The sequence below is a fragment of the Pan troglodytes genome, chromosome 18 (assembly GCF_028858775.2).
Source record: "Pan troglodytes isolate AG18354 chromosome 18, NHGRI_mPanTro3-v2.0_pri, whole genome shotgun sequence".
Lineage (NCBI taxonomy): Eukaryota > Metazoa > Chordata > Mammalia > Primates > Hominidae > Pan > Pan troglodytes.
The window spans coordinates 66,108,500-66,127,314 of record NC_072416.2 but is presented as its reverse complement, the minus strand read 5'-3'; the positions used below and the strand labels follow the sequence as shown (position 1 = coordinate 66,127,314).

General features: G+C 52.9%; 1 protein-coding gene across 10 annotated transcripts in view; it reads right to left on the bottom strand.

The window, feature by feature from the left end:
* Positions 1-6,025: 6,025 nt before the first annotated feature.
* DUS2 (dihydrouridine synthase 2) overlaps positions 6,026-18,815 on the bottom strand; it is a 63,164-nt gene continuing 50,374 nt past the window's right edge. For 8 of the 10 annotated variants that reach the window (XM_063796300.1, XM_016928590.3, XM_009430981.5 and 5 more), the window contains 8 exon segments: positions 18,742-18,812; positions 15,173-15,259; positions 14,285-14,453; positions 11,239-11,360; positions 9,890-10,039; positions 8,675-8,762; positions 6,829-6,902; positions 6,026-6,598 (listed from right to left, as the gene is read on the bottom strand). In XM_063796300.1, the coding sequence (XP_063652370.1) occupies positions 6,361-6,598; positions 6,829-6,902; positions 8,675-8,762; positions 9,890-10,039; positions 11,239-11,360; positions 14,285-14,453; positions 15,173-15,259; positions 18,742-18,812 (999 nt within the window). In that variant the 3' untranslated portion in view covers positions 6,026-6,360. 10 annotated transcript variants of the gene reach the window in all.

Sequence of the window (18,815 nt, the reverse complement as noted above, 5' to 3'; positions counted from 1 at the left end):
CCGCCCCCTACGCGCGCCCACCCTGCCTGGCTGCCGATTGGCCACTAACACGGCGAACAGGCGCCGGGCCCCGCCCCCTCACAGGCCTATCGCGTAACTCGGTCTCCGCGAGAAGGAAGTCACGTGAACACGCAGGGCCCCCCCCCCCCCCCCCCCGAAGAGCCCAGCTACCTCTCGGGAATTGTAGTTTGGCCTGTATTCCCCCGGCGATTCCTTCTAAACCAGACGAGAGAAGGCCGTTAGCCTCTCTAATTGGATAGGGGACCACCACCGGCCAATGGAGAAGACCCTTCTCCTCATTGGGCGGAGCTCATGTCGAGGAAGGGGTGCTGAAGCACTGAGGTTCTGGGTTCGGTGATGTGGGGGCGCATCGTGTTACTCCTGATGGCTGGCTCTAGGGAAAGCATCAGGGCCCCGCAGAGTTACCTGGACGCCGCCCACATCCTCATCCCCCCACCTCAACTTTAATGGCTGAGTCTCCAGAGGGCAGGGACCGGACCGAGAGTCCAGCTAGGTTGGGGTGGAACCGAAGGAGACAGATTGCGCGACAAGTCCGGACTCTGAGCTCGCGGTCGCCGCAGGCCCACCCTCTGCGGGGCGGAGCTTTCGCCCCGGTGGCTGCGTCTTTGTCCCCACTAGCGGGCCCCCGCAGCTGCTCCCTTGACAGCATGCGCGTTTGAGGCCTCGGCGAACCCCAATGGGCAGGGCCTGTCCCTTGCTGGAAATTGAGTAGATTGAGCGGGAAAGCCCGTTGTGAGCTCGTGCCAATCACAGCTCTGTGCTCTCTGCATCCTGCTGCATATCCATGACAGCGGGAGGGATGGAGCCGCCTAAATTGGGTGGCTGGCAGTGGAGAAGAAGTGACACTGCCTAAAGAACCGTTTTCGTGATCTGCCCCTCCCGAGCAAGCTAGCCTTCCCGAGATGGCCCAAGACGCCTCCTCCTGGGGTCTGGGGTGAAGGCCGTCCTTGGGGACTGGGAGCCTGGCTTGTTTACCTAAGGCTCCGCTGAGGCGCAAGGTGGACAGGGACGTGAGAGAAGTAGGGTGACCGCCTCCCCTAGCTCCGTGCCCCGGGCATAGGGCCCACAGGGCATAGCATCCCTAGATGCGCGTTGCTGGAGGAACCCAGGGCGCTGTCAGAGGCTTGGGTGCAGGTGCGCCCAAAAATGCTGCCCTCTCAGAGGCTACAATAGGTTGTTTAAAAAAAAAAAAAGGAAAGAAAAAAAAAAGAAATGCCGCTCTCACAAGGCCTACAGCACATTCCACACCGCCCACAAAGGCCAGTGGGAAGAGAGGGTAAAGGGAAGCTCTTTGCAGAGGTCTCAATGTCTGGACTGACACTTGAGCTACCAGGGAGCCAAACTAGACCTTGGGTCAGGAAGACAGGGAATGTCCAGGGCATCCAAGACGTTCATCTTGTATTGGTTCATTTCTGCCCAGTGTTTTGTACCGGTACCTGTGCTGTTCCTGGGGATTCAGAGATAAAGTCTCCCTTCAGGGGTAGAGGAGAGGGGACCAGCAAATCTATAATTACTGTACAAAGAGATAAGGGTTGTGCCAGGAGCTCAGAGACAGTTCATAAGCCTGCTAGCTGCAGGGCCTTGACAGGGGTTAGTAGGAACCGGAGTGACAGACAAGAAGTGAGCAAGTTTCATTCCAGGCAGAGAACAGATTTCCAAAGACTTGATAACCATAAAGTAACTTGCAGTGGGCAGAAGCCTAAGGTGGGGCCGGATGAGTGGGCAGAATGCTGCAGGCCACTGCAAAGTGTCTGGACTTTATCCTGACGGCAGTAGGGAGCAGTGGAAGGACTTAGAGCAGGGGATTTACATGGTCAGAATTCTGGATGGATCACTAGATTAAACTGGGACAGGGGTGAATGAAGTCAGAGGGAGAAGATAATGTGGTCAAGGAGAGGGAACAACTGGCATTAGACGGGTGGACTATCCTTCCCAATAACCTGTCCTGCCTGCAAATCTCCAACTTTGAGGGCCTGAGTGTGGAACTTGGGGCCCAAATGCCACATCAGCTCTAGAGCCCTCTGCCTCAGGCAGGTTGCTGGCCCACCTATTTGTACCACATGTAACAGGATCCTGATACAGTATAAGGTCCCAGAGGCTTGGCCAGCTCATCTGAAGTCCCTCCAGACATGACTTCACCTAAACCATGGGATCAGCCATAGTCAGACCAGACGGCAGGCAGGAGGGAGACCCTGGGCTGGTCAGCCCCTCCACTGGGAAGGGACCACAGAGAAGCTGTAGATGGCTTGAAAAATTCAACCACTCATCAAATGCTCAGCTATGCATCTGTGTTCCCAGCCACTGAGCACCTGGAGAACACTTAGAACAGATTACATTGTAGGGAGGGTTTCTGATCTCACCAAGGAATGGTGAGGGCTGGGACAGGGATGGGCACCAACTGCAGGAAGAGAGTCACCATGTGTGTAAGAAAGTCAGCAATGGCTGGGAACTCTGCAGCCTGTGAAGGGGCCTGACCACACACATACACCGATATGTACATACTCTTTCAGCCCTTTGCCCCAGCTAGGGCCAGTATGTACCCCCATGAGCTCTTCTTCAGGCAGTTCCAAAGCTCCTGCAGGTCATCTGGGCCCACCTTCAGCCCTCTGAGAGCCCTGTGAAACCAGGAGGCCCACAGGACCAGTGCAGTAGGTGGAACCCCAGGGTGGACAAGGGCTATGTGGGTCACTGTACAACCACTCTCTGCTGTATGAATGCCACCCAAGACTGGGAATTAGGGAAAGCCATCATTATCATCAGCTGCCACAGGACTGTTCCCAAGCACCCATTGTTGAAGTTCTTCAGTGCCCTCTGAGCCATGGGATGGTACAGTTTAGCCTGCCCCAGTCCCTTGTTCCCCATTAGGCAAAACAGGAGCCTCTGAGGAAATTCAGAGTTTAGAAAAGTTCTTCCTCTCCATGCCAAACATCCCCCTCATCCCAAGCTCTGGTTTGATTCTTCTGTGCCTGCTCCCCAGACCCATGCCAAGGTAGCCACAGGGGACACAAGGACTGCCCTTGAGCAGCTCCCAATCTGGGAGGAGAGGATAAGACCAGCCAACTACAATCTCAGAAAGTTAGTTGCTGAAGTCAGCACAGGGTGCTGAGAAGACAGGGTCAGCACTTTGTCCTCAAATGCCAGGCTGAGGAGTTTGGACTTGGTCCAGAGAGCAGACTTAAGAGACCCATGGAAGAGTTCTGAGCAGAGTAACCTGGAAGGACCCAAGTATCCAGAACTGAGGGTGGAAGAGATTCTTTGCACACAGCCCAGTCTTCTTGCTGTGGCCTTTGAGAGACCTGCCACCCTCTCCAGCCTTACTCATCCCTTCCTCTCATGCTCATATCAAAACCATTTGTCCCCCAAATGTGATGATCTAAGGGGAAATCCTCAATCAGGCTGGCTGGAATGGATGGATAAGTGTTGTGGCTACTAGCCCAGGGAGAGGTTTGGGAGTCTAAGTGGCCTAGTTTAAGGTGGACATGGTGAGAACAATGGGCAGAGCTTTCAGGCCTGACTGTCCCCCTCCACCCCCCCAGTCAGTCCCATCCTTGGGCAGGTCACTTTGAGACCAGGAAAGGCAACACTGAGGTATGCTAAAGTGAGATCATTTGAGGATTAACATATCCAACCAGGATCTCTGCCAGACATCCTCAGTCACAGAATATATAGTAGACCCACCCCACCTTCCTCTCCTGTAAAGGATTCTCTCCCCAGTGCTTCCCAGGGCCCTCAAAGCCCCCACATTACAGCCTCTATCTTAATAGCAGACCTGAATCCCTGCCTCTCCTTCCCCAGAGCCCAGAAATGAACCTGACCCTGCCAGAGGAGGGGCTTCCCCCAGGGAAACCATACTGGTGGGAGAAGTGACCTGAGATCAAAGCCCAGTTCCACTGGGGAGGTAGGTCTTAGGACTCAGTGACTTGGTGGGGGCGGGCACCACTGCAGCCTCTGTCTGACCAGTTCCAGTTGGAGTATAAGAAAAGGCAAAGGGGGCATTTTTGTTTTTTGTTGTTGTTTTTTTGAGACAGGGTCTTGCTCTGTTGCCCAGGCTGAAACACAGTAGTGCCATCATGGCTCACTGCAGCTTCAACCTCCTGGGCTCAAGTGATCCACCCACCTCAGCCTCCTGAGTAGCTAGGACTATAGGCACGTGCCACCACACCCGGCTAATTTTTTTTTTTTTCGAGACAGAGTCTCACTTTGTCGCCCAGGCTGGAGTGCAGTGGCATGATCTTGGCTCACTGCAAGCTCCGCCTCCTGGGTTCATGCCATTCTCCTGCCTCAGTCTCCCAAGTAGCTGGGATTACAGGTGCCCGCCACCAGGCCCAGCTAATTTTTTGTAATTTTAGTAGAGACAGGGTTTCACCATGTTAGCCAGGATGGTCTTGATCTCCTGACCTCGTGATCCGCCCATCTCGGCCTCCCAAAGTGCTGGGATTACAGGCGTAAGCCACCGCACCCGGCCACACCTGGCTAATTTTTATATTTTTTTGTAGACAGGGTTTTGGCACATTGCCCAGCAGGCTGGTCTTGAACTCCCAAGCTCAAGTGATCTGCCCACCTCAGCCTCCCAAAGTGCTGGGATTACAGGTGTGAGCCACCGTACCCAGCCAAAGGAGGCATTTTGATTGAGATTGTTTTTAGTACGAAAAATCAGAAATAGGCCAGGCGCAGTAGCTCATGCCTGTAATCCCAGCACTTTGGGAGGGTGAGGCGGGAGGACTGCTTGAGGCCAGGTGTTCAAGATCAACCTGGCCAACATAGCAAGACTCTATCTCTATGAAAAAAAAAAAGAAGAAAAATCAGAAATAAATTGTGCCTAAAGCTTGGTGGCTGAGACTGGACCAAGCCTCAGTCTTTCTCCTGAGTGGAGCCCTTTCTCTGGGAGCACTGGTCTGGGAAGTCAGTTAGGGCAGCCTGGCATGGAATGACCCCATTAACCATGCAGAGTCCTATCAAAGGGCCAGCCTACTGTCCTCCAGCCAGCCTCACACAGGCAGAGGACAGCGGATCCCCTCTAAGAGGAGGGCCTCAGGACAGAGAGGACTAGAAGTGAGTTGCCCAAGGTCAAACAGCAATGAGCTCTGGGAGGCAGTGGGTAGTGCGGTATCCTTATCTGCACACAGAAAAGCAAGCGTGGGTGGCAGGGGGGAGGGGGGCAGTGCTGGAACTGAGACAGAGGCCTCACCCACCAAACCCTAGACTCAGAGGCCAGCAGGGCCAGAGGCTGCTGGCTGGCACAGGTGCCTGACCCTGTGTTAAAGTTGCCACAAAACAGTAAGGCTCTGACACAGGGGAGATGTGGGAAATACAGCTTTGACCCAGAGGGGACTCCTCCCCTCCCCACGCCCCAACGGAGCCTGGAAAAAGGGAGGAGAAGCAGCATGTTTACAGCTGAGGAAGCGGGGGCAGGACAGGGCAGGGACCTTTGGTCAGAACGCCCCTCCCAGTAAGCGGGGGAGGCCCCATGAGATGCGGTAGCCGTTTGTTTGCTTCTCACTGCCAGGAGGAAATTAAAGAGAATCTGCCACTTCCTTCCGCCCCAAGTGGGATGAGGAAGGCGGGGGACGGAAGGGACTGTGTGGTGTGATCTGCCAAACATAAGGGCCCCAAATTGCTGTCATCAGCCGCCTCCAGTGCCCCACTGCCCAAAGCAGGCACCTCATCAGGTCTGAGACTCCAGGCAGCTGTCAGGCTTGGAGACTCTGGGGATCAGACCAACACTCCCCACCCCACTGGACTAGTCCCTTACTGGGGCACCAGTTACCCTAGTCTTTCTTCCAGATTCCATATCACCTCTCATCAGGACATACAATTGATGCCCAGTGTGTCAGGTGTACCATCAGTAGAATGGGCTTCTTGGGCCTTCCTAACTTGGCCCAAGTCCAGTGATACCCCATTCCCCACCTCTACCAGACCCACAGAGATGGGCAGGAGATCCACTTTGGAAAGCTCAAGCTCTGCACAGAGGGTGGGAGTAGAATCATGCCAGGACACAAGCCCATTTATGAAGATGCCCAAGGCTGAAGCAGCCAGCCATGGGTGAGGGTAGGGGGTGTCTTTATTGCACAGTACCAATGTCAGGTTGGGGAGTTACCACCTGAAAAGCTCCTGTTTTCAAAGAGAACTTGACCCTGTCACTCAGATCCACCAAAGGGGCCAGGATCCACCCCTGGGCGGCCCCTGGTCCATGCTCTAGGCTGATGGCCCCTGCCAGGACATCTAACTTCTGCCAGGCAAGACCAGCAAATTGTTCAACGGCATCTGGTTCATGCTGTGGCATCCACAGCCACCTTAGCACCAGGCCCATGGAGGGGGTGACTAAGGCAGGAAGAGTAGTCACCAGCCTTCCAGGGGGCTTTCTTCACCACTTCCCAAGGCCACAAAGGGCTTCTTGCACAGATCCCCAGGTTGTGCTAGCTCCTGAGCTCTGGGGCCCCCAGGGTCTTGGTCAGGAGCCTCCCTCTTTCGCTTGTGCAAGGAAGGGCTCTCCTCACCCAGCCGACCCTCAGGGAGGCCCTGGCTCCGCAGACAGACGATGGCTGCAGCCTGCTCCGCCAGTTTCTTGGACTTGTCCCTGAGCAGACAGAGGGCAATAAGGTGAGGGGCAGGGTGCAGGGCTGTGAGGCCTGACTCTACACATCCTTGGCAGATTCTGACAAAACTGAGTAAGGGGTCACCATCCAGGGATGCCACTGCCCACATATACCATCTACCCAACCCTCCTAGGACAATGCTGGATATGTGGGCAGAATGCCCACTCTCCGCCCCACCCCAAGCCTCCTCTCCTATGATAAGGAAACTTACCACAAGGTAGACTGATACTTTTGTTCAGCAACGGTGACAATAGAGGAGAACAGGCGATCTAGAGGGCGTTGAACCTGATACAAAGAGAAAAGGAATCACATGGCCAGAGAAATGAGCCCTATAGGCCAACCTGCTGGGGTCAAATCAAAGGCAGATAAAAGGAAGTATTTCCAACCTAAGTCAAATGAAGGCTGCCTGTATCACATGCTCCTCCCAAGCAAAAGTGCCCAGTGGAGAAAGGCACAAATACACAATGACCTCAAGTGTCTGGAGCTGTCACAGACCTAAGCAAAGCGCAGCAGAGCCCTTAGCTGCACATGACTATGGAGCCTCCTGCTGACATCTGGATAGGCCAGGTCTCCAAAATGAGGAGTCACCAGATGCCAAAAGGGTGAGAAGGGACAAGCTAGGAGCAGAGAAGGCACACGTGGCAGAGGGACCAGGTGACTTGGCTGGAGCAAAGGGCTGCAGGGATGAAACTGGAAGGAGCGAGGCACATGGAAGGGTCTCAGGCTCTATGCTGAGGTGCTGGCTTGATCCTTCAGATACTGGGGAGCTGCTGACTTGAGGAGACAGAAGTTAGATTTGTTCTGGAAAAGTCACTGTGGTGGGGGTGGGGGGAAGTGGGGACACAGACACAACCCCCAGAAGGTATAAGCCTTGAGGCCAGAAGACCAGTCCAGATGAGGCAGAGCAGCCTAAGGAAGGCATGGCCGCAAGGACCAAAGGAAGTGAAGCAAGCCTATCTCATGGTTTCCACCCCAGGGGCACCACATCTGGGGCTCAATTCTGTGCCCCATTGGCTGAGGCTTGATCCAAAAACATGTCTGGGCCAGGTGCGGTGGCTCACACCTGTAATCCTAGCACTTTGGGAGGCCGAGGTCGGGGGATCATCTGAGGTCAGGAGTTCGAGACCAGCCTAGTGAAGATGGTGAAACCCCATCTCTACTGAAAATACAAAAAAGTTAGCCAGGTGTGGTGGTACCCACCTGTAATCCCAGCTACTCGGGAGGCTGACACAGGAGAATCACTTGAACCTGGAGGCGGAGGTTGCAGTGAGCCAAGATCATGCCACTGCACTGCAGCCTAAGCAATAGAGCGAGACTCCGTCTCAAAAAATAAATAAATAAATAAATAAATAAATAAATAAATAAATAAATAAAAATTTTTAAAAAGGCTCATGACCTATAATCCCAGCACTTTGGGAGGCTGAGGAAGGAGGACCACTTGAGCACAGGAGTTTGAGACCAGCCTGCCTGGACAACAAAGCAAGACCCCATTTATTTATTTATTTATTTATTTATTTTGAGACAGAGTCTTGCTCTGCCACCCAGGCTGGAGTGCAGTGGCATGATCTCAACTAACTGCAACCTCTGCCTCCAGGTTTAAGCAGTTCTCCGCCTCAGCCTCCCAAGTAGCTGGGATTACAGGCGCCCACCACCATGTCCAGCTAATTTTTGTATTTTTAGGAGAAACGGGGTTTCACCATCTTAGCCAGGCTGGTCTTGAACTCCTGACCTCGTGTTCCACCTGCCTCGGCCTCCCAAAGTGGTGGGATTACAGGCATGAGCCACCATGCCCGGCCGAGACCACATTTCTAAAAAATAAAAAATAAAAAATAAAAATTGGACTCTGTTTCAAAAAAAAAAAAAGAGTGATGTCTGGCTGAACTGGACAACAGGCCACTGTAAGAGGGGAGGGCTATCAGCAACTGACCTGGCCACCAGCAGCTTCTCCATGCCTACAGAGGTCAAGGCCAGGCTCCCGCCTGGCAATCTAGAGTTGAGGGTGTAAGCCATGGGAGTGCTGTGACTGGCTGCAGGGCAGGCCACAGCCAGGAACTCACCGTTTCATACACAGGCTGTGCCAACTTCTCCCTCCGGCACCACTCTAGTAGGCACATCTTAGGGGTGATCTGGGCTGGGTATGCTCTCCTGGGGAAAGGAAGGGAAGCAGTTGGGGTCACCCAACATCACCGCTCCCTCTCTCAGCCAGGGCACTACTCAGCTCCTGAAAGGAGCTGCAGAAATGAGAGGAACTGAGACACCGAGCTGCTGCCTTAAGGCTTCTGTACTTGCTCCCCTAGGCTCCCATTCTTGTCCTACCAGCAGCTTGGACCTGGGTTCTCCCTAAAGGGAAGATGAATTTTGGCATGCTCAGGAAATTGTAGGGGAAGGGGGAATGAACTCCCAGTACTCTGAGGTCCAGACTGGAAAAACAATCTTCAACATCCAAGAAGGAAGCTTGCCACTCAAGACAAGATTAGTAGGGAGTGGGTGGAGGTGGGCAATGGAGGTAGCCAGACAATGGTCTTGGGGATCTAGCTCAGCGCCCATCCTGATTCCGCCTGCCAAGTGTCATGATCATCTGCTGCAGCCATGGACACTTGGAATCTGGTTTCAGAGTCAGCCTGTGACAGGGTGACACAGTGACAGGGTGGGAGGGGTCATATTCCAACTTCCCAACTGGAACTCTCCCTGGCATCTGACTGCCCAACAGCTATTCCCCACCACCCTGCTCCCCCTCTCCACACCTCTGCCAGACAAGACTGGCTCCTGTCTGGTCCTGGGGACTGGAGAAAGGCTCAGATCCCAGAGGAGGGCACCATTCAAAGCTGAGTCACAATCTGAGGTGTAAGCAGCTTGAGAGAGCACCACAGAGCTGGTGAGGGGCACTGGGTGTGGGTAGGGGCTGCAGAGCCAAATGAGGGCTAGGGTCCTGCTGTTGTTTGAGGAGCTTCATGCAAGGAGCCAGTTCCTCAGGGCCTTGGAAAAGCACAGACTTTCAGGAACAGGAGACAAGTCCCCCCTGCCCTGAGTTGTGGGAGGCGGTAAATCAGGGAAAAAGTAGAGTTCAGTTATCCTTGGGACAGCCTTTCAGGGACTATCTCCCCTGAAAGCACCTTCTATGGGATGCTGAAAATTTAGAACAAGTGTCCAAACCAACAAGACCTGTGGTCCCTACGTTTGACATTAAGCACATACAGCAGCCAGTGTGCTGGCCCAGTGGGACCCCAAGGGTGCTGGCCCCAGCCCAAGCTGAGGCCAAGCTGGAGACCTACCGGTCAAACTTGACAGCCATCTTAATGACACCAGAGGTATCTTCAGCTGGCTCCCCTGTCTCCTCTGAAGTCTTGGCTGAGAGCCTGGCCTGCTGGGCATCCAGCTCCTGTGTGGTCTCCTCATAGAAGGCACCAAGGCCAAAGGCCTCACTAAGGAGGAAGAAGCAGATCAGGGCAAACACTTTAGCGGAGCCAGCATCCGGGGTACTGCAGGACCCCAGGGCCCCACCACTGAGAAACTCCTCTACCACATACACCAAAACACCACCGGGGCCTGGCCATCAGAATGTGCCCCCTGCCCAGCCCTGGGATTACTGTGGACTGGAAGATGGAAAGTGAATGTGAACCCAAGCGTGGACACTGGAGGGAGGCTGGGCTGGGTGGCAAAGGTTGTAAAGGTCACCCCCACCACCTGCAGCCTCTCTCCTGAGGGGGAGCACACAGATGGTATCCCCAGCCAGCCGTGACTGAGTTAACCAATGCTGATCAAGCACATGGGCCCATGGGAGGAAGAGACAGAGGCCTGACCACTAAGTGGTTCCCCACTTCCCGCCCAGCCACAGGCAGTTATACATGGGTCTCAGCTGACACTGAGGCACCACCCAGAGCTACAGAGTTATGTGGGGTAGGGACTGAACCAATGCCATAAGCCAAGGGTGGGAAGAGGGCTCTGGCAAAGGTTTTTCCCTTCTAGGAAACATCTTGAAGCCTGGAAGACTCAAACGAAGATAGATCCCCAATGGCAAAAGTGGTTCAGAAAGGCATCTATGTAAGAGGGAGGCTACAGATAGCTCACGTGAGAGGGAGAGAGCCTTCCAGGCAGACGACCCATTACAAGCACAGGTGTGGAGTTCTGGAAGCAGACAGGTAGACAGGGAGCTGTGGGGGCAGTGGCTAGGTCAGCTTGTGAAGGGCCTCAACTGTCAACCATCTGAGCTAGAGCTGCACCTGATCTAGAGAATCAACAGGTGGTCTCTCAAACTGCAGGGTGATGGATGTGAGTGCAGGCTCAAGGTAGAGGCTCCATGCTACAGCCCAATTCTCCTGACCACTGGTTCCTGGGGGCCTGGCCTGTGACTATCCCATTTATGGAAAATCCCCTTCCTTTGCATTCCTCTATCCTTCTAGTACCCTAGTTCCCAGAGCTCTGCTGATCTGTCCAGGGATGGGACATTTCAAAGCTTTCAAAGAATCCCCTCCTGGGAGGCAAAGCTGTACCATCACTCCACTCCTCTACATCTACATCCAGAAGCTGTGTCCCTGGTCCCCTAGTGGAGTCAGCTTAGGGCTCAAAGTCAAACTTGGGCAATGCGTACAAGGACAGATGGACATCTTATTGTGCCTCTTACCAAATTTCCCGGGAAGACTGGGCAGCATGGAGCAACCTTCCCTGGGGCGACTCCAGCTGTTCTCGTAGCATCTGGCACAAGCAGTACTTGGTGTTGGTGTAGTGGTTGTCATACTGCACCGCCTGAGAAAAGAAATGACTTGCCTGATGCCCAGGCAGGCTCTAAGGCCTGGGCTATGCTGTGATGGCAGGGAAAGGGGCTCCAAGAAGGCACCAGAGATGTATGTGTAGCCAAGGCAATGTGACCCCCATAAGAAGAACCACCACTGGCCAGGAGCAGTGGCTCACATCTGTAATCCCAGCACTCTGAGAGGCCAATGCAGGAGGATTGCTTGAGGCTAGGAGTTCAAGAGCAGCCTGGGCAACGTAAGACTCAACTCTACAAAAATTAAAAAAAGAAAATTATCGGCTGGGCACGGTGGCTCACGCCTGTAATCACAGCACCTTGGGAGGCCAAGGCAGGCGGATCACCTGAGGTCAGGAGTTCAAGACCAGCCTGACCAACATGGTGAAGCCCCGTCTCTACTAAAAATACAAAATTAGCTGGGCGTGGTGGCGGGTGCCTGTAATCCCAGCTACTCGGGAAGCTGAGGCAAGAGAATCACTTGAACCCTGGAGGCGAAGGTTGCGGTGAGCCAAGATCGTGCCATTGCACTCCAGCCTGGGCGACAACAGCAAAACTCAATCTCAAAAAAAGAAAAAAAGAAAAAGAAAATTAGCCAGGCATGTTGGCACACACCTGTAGCCATAGCTACTAGGGAGGCTAAGGCAAGAGGATTGCTTGCACCCAGGAGTTGTGGCTGTAGTGAGCTATGATCATGCCACTGCACTCCAGCCTGGGCAACAGACTGAGACCCTATCTAAAATTAAAAATAAAAATAAAAATAAATTAAAAAGCCACTTCGACCTTGGTCATCTACTCCTCCAGCTAGTGGTACAAAGCTTGAGGGTCACAGCCAAGGACCACAGTCAGAAACACACTCTCCTGGACAGCCTGACTGAGGTCTCGAAGTGCGGGAGCCCCTTCCTGCTTCAGCCACCACAGAGGACCTACTGCCAAGTATCTTCCAGGGAAGGGAGGGGAAACACACCAAATTCTGGCATGGCAGGTCCAGTGCCAGGAAAGGGGTGAGATTCTTCTATTCCTTCTAACCAGAATGGGCACCTTCCCTTCCCACATCTTGAATAGCCTCTAACTTCCCCCTACGTGGGTAAAACACAGCATCATTTAGTTCACATGGGTTACTCATGACTACATTTATCTATACAAGTGTGAGGTGCAACTGTCACCATCACTCCACAGACCGTGAAATGAAGGCTCAGGGAGGCAAGATGACTGACTGCCTGGGACACCCAGTGGAAGTCGGCTGGCTGGAGGTAGGGCAGGAGAGCAGTAGTGGGTGAAGGTGGCCTTCCCCAGCCCTCCAGGACACCCTCCCATCCCCCACCCCCTATGCTGCTCTAGTAACTCCACGTGGGCCTATGACTTCAGTGCCTGGGAAAGTGCCACGGCACGCTCAGGACAAAGTGGGAAGTAAGTCGGGGTGCCCCGGCTGGTGGCAAGTCCTTGACTCAGCTTGTCTGGGAAGAAGGCACCTGGCTGGACCAGAAGCAGCCCTGCCTATGCTTGAAAGCCGCTCCCTTTCTCTGTGATAGCACACCCTCTTGAGGAGCTGCCAAGAGATGGCTCAGCAGGAATGATAATATCACCTTTCACCCAGTGAGCAAGCTCAGCACTGTTCAGCACGTCTTCTTGGCCAGACTTGCCAGCTGGCCAAAAAGCTGGATAGCTGACCTGGGCTGGGGCAAGCCCTCCCTTGCCATGGAGCTATCCCAGACCATTGGAGAGCTGGTGGTCACCAACTTGCCCAGCAGGACACCAGAACCAGGGAGTGAGGGCTGCAGCATTGAACAGGAAATAGGACAAAGGCTGCCCAGCTCTGGACGCAGACCTCAGGGCATCTTACCATCCCAGCTTGCACAGCCATGGAAACACTCACATACCATGGCAGCCACAGGCAATCCTAGGCAGGTATGAACCCTAGGACTGAAGAGGAGGGTGGAATTCTGCTCTGGGCAAGGACTGCACCCTCTGTTCAGACCCAATTCACTGAAGAATTTGAGGACCACTCACTGTCTCTCCCTGCAGACATGTGCAGCTGATCAGAGTCCCACAGAGTTCCAGGGTTGTGCCAAAGAGATAAGGCAAGTGAACTCTTCATTTTCTTTTATAGGGATATGCCCTTGGCACTACCATCAACCTCTCAATGAGAAGAAACTGGTTTAGAAAAGGCCATTCCCAGCCTGGGCAACATAGGGAGACCTCATCTCTATTAAAAAAATAAAAAATTAGTTGAGTGTTGTGGCACATGCCTGTAGTCCCAACTACTTGGGAGGCTGAAGCAGGAGGATCACTTGAGCCCAGGAGGTCAAGACTGCAGTGAGTCATGATTATGCCACTATGCTCACACCTGGGCAACAGAGCAAGACCCCATCTCAAAAAAAAAAAAAAAAAAAGCTATTCCCTAAGTAGAGGGTTATGGTTAAAGCATTCTGGAATTAGCAATAGAAAAGTTTTAGAAATGATTTCGACTGATGAGTCAAATCAGGTGAGAAATTTCTCAATTGCTCCTCTTGGCTGTGGCTGCTCCTGAGCCAACCTATAGGCACATATGCCTTTGATGATGCAGAACCCACAGTCCATGTGCATATGCCTCTGTATGTGCAGCGTGTGAGAAAAAGAAAGATATATATCATGTGTTTGGGGTTCCAACAGCATCCTGGATCTAGAAGGTTCTTGCTATGACCTGCAAACCTCTGGAAGCTTTAGGAGATGGTAGGGGTATGCCCCCCAGCATCCTCTCTTAGCATTGCAGCTGGGGAGACCCAATAAAGCAGTGAGCTAGTGCAGCTACACTACATGAGCTAAAAAGAAAAGGAGAGGAACAGCAAGCACGGCTGGCAGCTGGGGGCTCACACAAAGTGCACTCTGCAGGAGTGTGGTAGACAGTGAGAAATGCTTGTTTTGAAAAAGTACAGAGACGTACGTATCTGATGTATTTCTGCATGACCTCCTCCAGGGGCCGCAGACCCTCCTTGAGGAAGATAGATGGGTTCCACATGGCTGCTCGGGCCACCATCACGGAAGAGGCTGCCGTGGCTTGTCGAAAGTCCTCTATGTCCGAATACTGTTGGATGTGGTCGTGAGATCCTCCGCTAAAAAGCAACCAGAGGGTTAGGGGTGTCCCCATCACGGAACCTATCAGCATTTTCAGAAAAAGTCAGCTCTCAGATCTGCCACTGATTAACAATGTGAATTTGGCCAAGTCCCTTCAGCTATCAGAGCTTCAGTAAAGTGGATATTAGAATCCATATCCCATTATGAAGTTAGGAGCACTAACTGAGATAATACATGTAAAGTGCCTGGCACTTAATAGGTAATCCAGGAAATGTACTTTCCTTGCCCCTAATCTAAAACAGTGGCTACAGCCAGCCCACATCTGGAGACATGGGTCCATAACTGGGCTATTGGGGCTACAGGAAAACCCCCAAGCTGAATGGGCCACTTATATGTTCACTGAGGGCTAAGTCAAAACCCTGGCAAGAGGAACAGACACCCTGGTGATGACAAGAGGAGGGAAGGAGGCCCAGTTAGGTCATACTTTCCCCTCCCTGCAGCCTGCTGCTCCAAGGACCCCCTGCTCTGTCTCTGTACATTTCATCAGGAGTCAGTCGGCAGCCTCAGTCCTGAGACAGGCATGCAGAGGGGAGGGTCTCAGGTGGCAGCAGAAGGAACAGGTCTGGGGTCTTGTGGAAAGCCCTGCCCTTTTCAAGCCACCCCTAAAACTTTTCACTCTAGGGAAGGCTGGGCCTGGCTACCACCCAGCCCTTAGCTCTGTGGGACACAGAGTACATGATGAAGACAGGAGGCTTACTTGGCTATGACAGGAATGGAGAGGGTATCAGCAATGGCTTTGATGACTTCACAGCTGACAGGATGCTGAGGTCGCTCCTCCCGCTTCCTTGGAGATAGAAAGATGGGGCTGAGGGCTGAGCACCAAAAGCCACGACACCACTCACACAGGGTTACCTCAGCCAAACCTTACTGTCCTCCCCACTGAACCTCAGGAAGGTCAGGTGGCCATATGGCAATCAAGGACAGGTGGCAGGAAATGGCTCTCCCTGCCCTCTGGAGAACTGTGAGGGGCAGGGGCAGCACAGATCCATGCTGAGACGGCAAGCCCAGCTCTTGGAGGCCTGCAGGGGAGGCCTGGCTGCAGGGGGGCATGGTGGGTGGCCTGTTGCCACCCTAGCTTTTCCCTAGCTTCCTTTTGCCTCTGCCAGAGATGAGGGACAGGGCCATAAGAGTGCTGCCCCTACTGTCCCAGTCCTGCCCTCTCCAAGGGACTGGGAACAGCTGCTGCTGCTCAGACTGGCCACTCCCACACAGCTGCCAATGCCAAAGCCAAGTTGCACAGCTGATCCTAGGGAGAGGCACCTGACACAGGGTAGGCCCCGCACCCAGGGAAAGTCACGGACCATGGCTGCCACACCACGGCACAAGGGAGGCAGGACCACAACCTGGGGCCCCTCCTTCCAAAGTCAACTGCAAGTTCTTGTGCATGAGTTTTAGGGCTGCTGACGTGAGGCCTGACCTGAGCTGTGCTCAGCAACAAAGCAAGCAAGACGGTCGACCAGATAGCCCTTGTCCAGCTCTTGTCTGAGTATGTCCCCTCTGCTATACTCTTGTTCTTTTATTTTTGATATGGTGTTTCATTCTTGTTGCCCAGGCTGGAGTGCAATGGTGCAATCTCGGCTCACTGCAACCTCCACCTCCTGGGTTCAGGCAATTCTACCTCAGCCTCCCAGGTAGCTGGGATTACAGGCATGAGCTACCATGCCTAGCTAATTTTGTATTTTTTTTAGTAGAAACAGGGTTTTACCATGTTGGTCAGGCTGGTCTTGAACTCCTGACCTCATGTGATCCACCCGCCTCGGCCTCCTAAAGTGGTGGGATTCTAGGCGTTAGCCACCGCGCCCGGGCCCCTCTACTATACTCTTCAACAAAAGGGTCGAGGGCTCTGTCAACCTAGCCTCTACCTCTGTCTCCCTACATCTCCAATGGTCACTTTTAGCCCATCTCACCAGCTTTGATGGTCACAAAGGGCTTCTTCAAACTCACCCAAATCTGTCTTCCGAGTGTTCCCAACTACGGGTAAAAAATAATAGCTTCCTTTATTAAGAGAATACTGGCTTGGCATGGTGGCTCACGCCTGTAATCCCTGCACTTTGGGAAGCCAAGGTGGGTGGATTACTTGAGGTTAGGAGTTTGAGACCAGCCTGGCCAACATGGTGAAACCCCATCTCTACTAAAAATACAAAAAAAAAAAATAGCCAGGCATGGTGGCAGGCACCTGTAATCCCAGCTACTCAGGAGGCTGAGGCAGGAGAATTGCTTGAACCCAGGAGGCGAAGGTTGCAGTGAGCCAAGATCATGCCACTGCACTCCAGCCTGGGCAACAGAGCAAGACTCCGTCTCAAAAAAAAAAAAAAAAAAAAAGAGAGAGAAAGAATACTACATGCCAGGCACTGTGCCAAGGATTTATATTCACAATCTCATAAAAGCCCTGGGACAACCCTATAAAGTAGAAATTATCTTAATTTCTAAACAAGGAACGTTGCGCTCAGAAAGGTTAAGTGATTTCCCAAGGATATACAGCTAACAAGCAGCAGAGCCGGGATCTCAAACCAGGGAGTCTGAATCCAAAGCCTGCTGCCTTGGGAAGGCGCATATGTGTACAAGTGTGTACTCCTCCCTCCTGGCTTCAACCCAAGCAACTCTGCTTTGCTCTGCTTTGTATGAAGGGAGTTCTGGGTTCCCTTCTCTGAAAATGTTGTAAGAGCACAATCAACAACTTGGGCTCTTCCTATAAGACCCCTAAGCCCAAAGGAACATCACTCAGAGAAGAGAGGTCCCTCTGGCCCAAGTCTACTGACCTGAGATGCTGTACAAAATCACATCCTGGACACAGGGAACAAGTGTGAATGGTAAGCCAAGGGTGGCCTTCAGAACCTCAGCTCTCAGCATAGAGTACATTAGCTACAGCTAGAAGGATTGTTTAGTCATTGTGACAGCTGGCAGTCCAACAAATGCAGACAAGAGAGGCAGAGCCTTTAAAAGAATAGGCTGGGTATGGTGGCTCAAGCCTGTAATCCCAGCACTTTGAGGGGCTGAGGCAGGAGGATCACTTAAGCACAGGAGTTTGAGACCAGCCTGGGCAACATAAGGAGATCCCGTCACTACAAAAAAATAAAAAATTAGCCAGGTGTGGTGGCATGTGCCTGTAGTTTCAGCTACTCAGGAGGCTGAGGCAGGAGGATTACTTGAGCCCAGGAGTTTGAGGCTGCAGTGAGCTATGATTGTGCCACTTCACTCCAGCCTGGGTAACAGAGCAAGACTGTCTCAAAAAACAACAACAACAATGAAAAACAAATAAACAAAGCAGTCTGTCTGGGATTATTCAAGGGAGAAGTCATTGCTCAATATAATAGAAAGAAAATGAGGCTGGGCCTGGTGGCTCATGCCTGTAATCCCAGTACTTTGGGAGGCCAAGGTGGGCAGATCACCTGAGATCAGGAGTTTGAAACCAGCCTGGCCAACGTGGTGAAACCCTGTCTCTACTAAAAATATAAAAATTAGCTGGGCATGGTGGAGCGCACCTGTAATCTCAGCTGCTTGGGAGGCTGAGGCAGGAGAATCACTTGAACCCGGGAGATGGAGATTGCAGTGAGCCAAGACTGCGCTACTGCACTCCAGCCTGGGTGACAGAATGACAAAGAGGAGGAGAGGAGAGGAGGGGAGAGGAGAGGGGAGGGGGGAGGGGAGGAGATGGGAAGGGAGAGGGGAGGAGATGGGAGGGGAGAGGGGAGGAGATGGGAGGGGAGAGGGGAGGAGATGGGAGGGGAGTGGGGAGAGGGGAGGAGATGGGAGAGGGAGGGGAGAAGGGAAGGGGAGGGGAGGGGAGGAAGGAAAGAAGGAAGGGAGGAGGGAAGGAAGGAGGGAGGGAGGGAAGGAAGGAAGGGAGGGAGGGAGGGAAGGAAGGAAGGGAGGGAGGGAGGGAAGGAAATAAATGAGATTTTTCTCATGAGGGTCAGAATTCCACCACGTACTGGCTGCATGGTATGATTTTGAGCAAATTACTCAATCTCTAGCATTTACACATCCTGATAGTAGAGGTGTTTCTCCTTTCTTAGTCTCTCTGTGTCTCTAAACCTCAGTACCTACCCTCAATAGGCACTCCATGAATGAAAGAAAGGCAAATGCAAAAGCCCATTCAGGGTCTGCCTGCCCTCCAGACTCATAAGATATCAAAGAGCTAGGCAGAGGTAGGCTGAATATGTAGAAGAGAAATTGGCTGTCACTTGGGGTGACAGATCAATTAAGGAAGGATCACTAAGATGGGTTAGGACCTCCCTGCCAGTCACTAGAAAGGTGACCACTCACCTCCCATGAACTGCGATGGCAGCAATGCCAGTCCTCTCTATCCGCTTCACAAGGCTCAGGGTATCTTCTAGCTG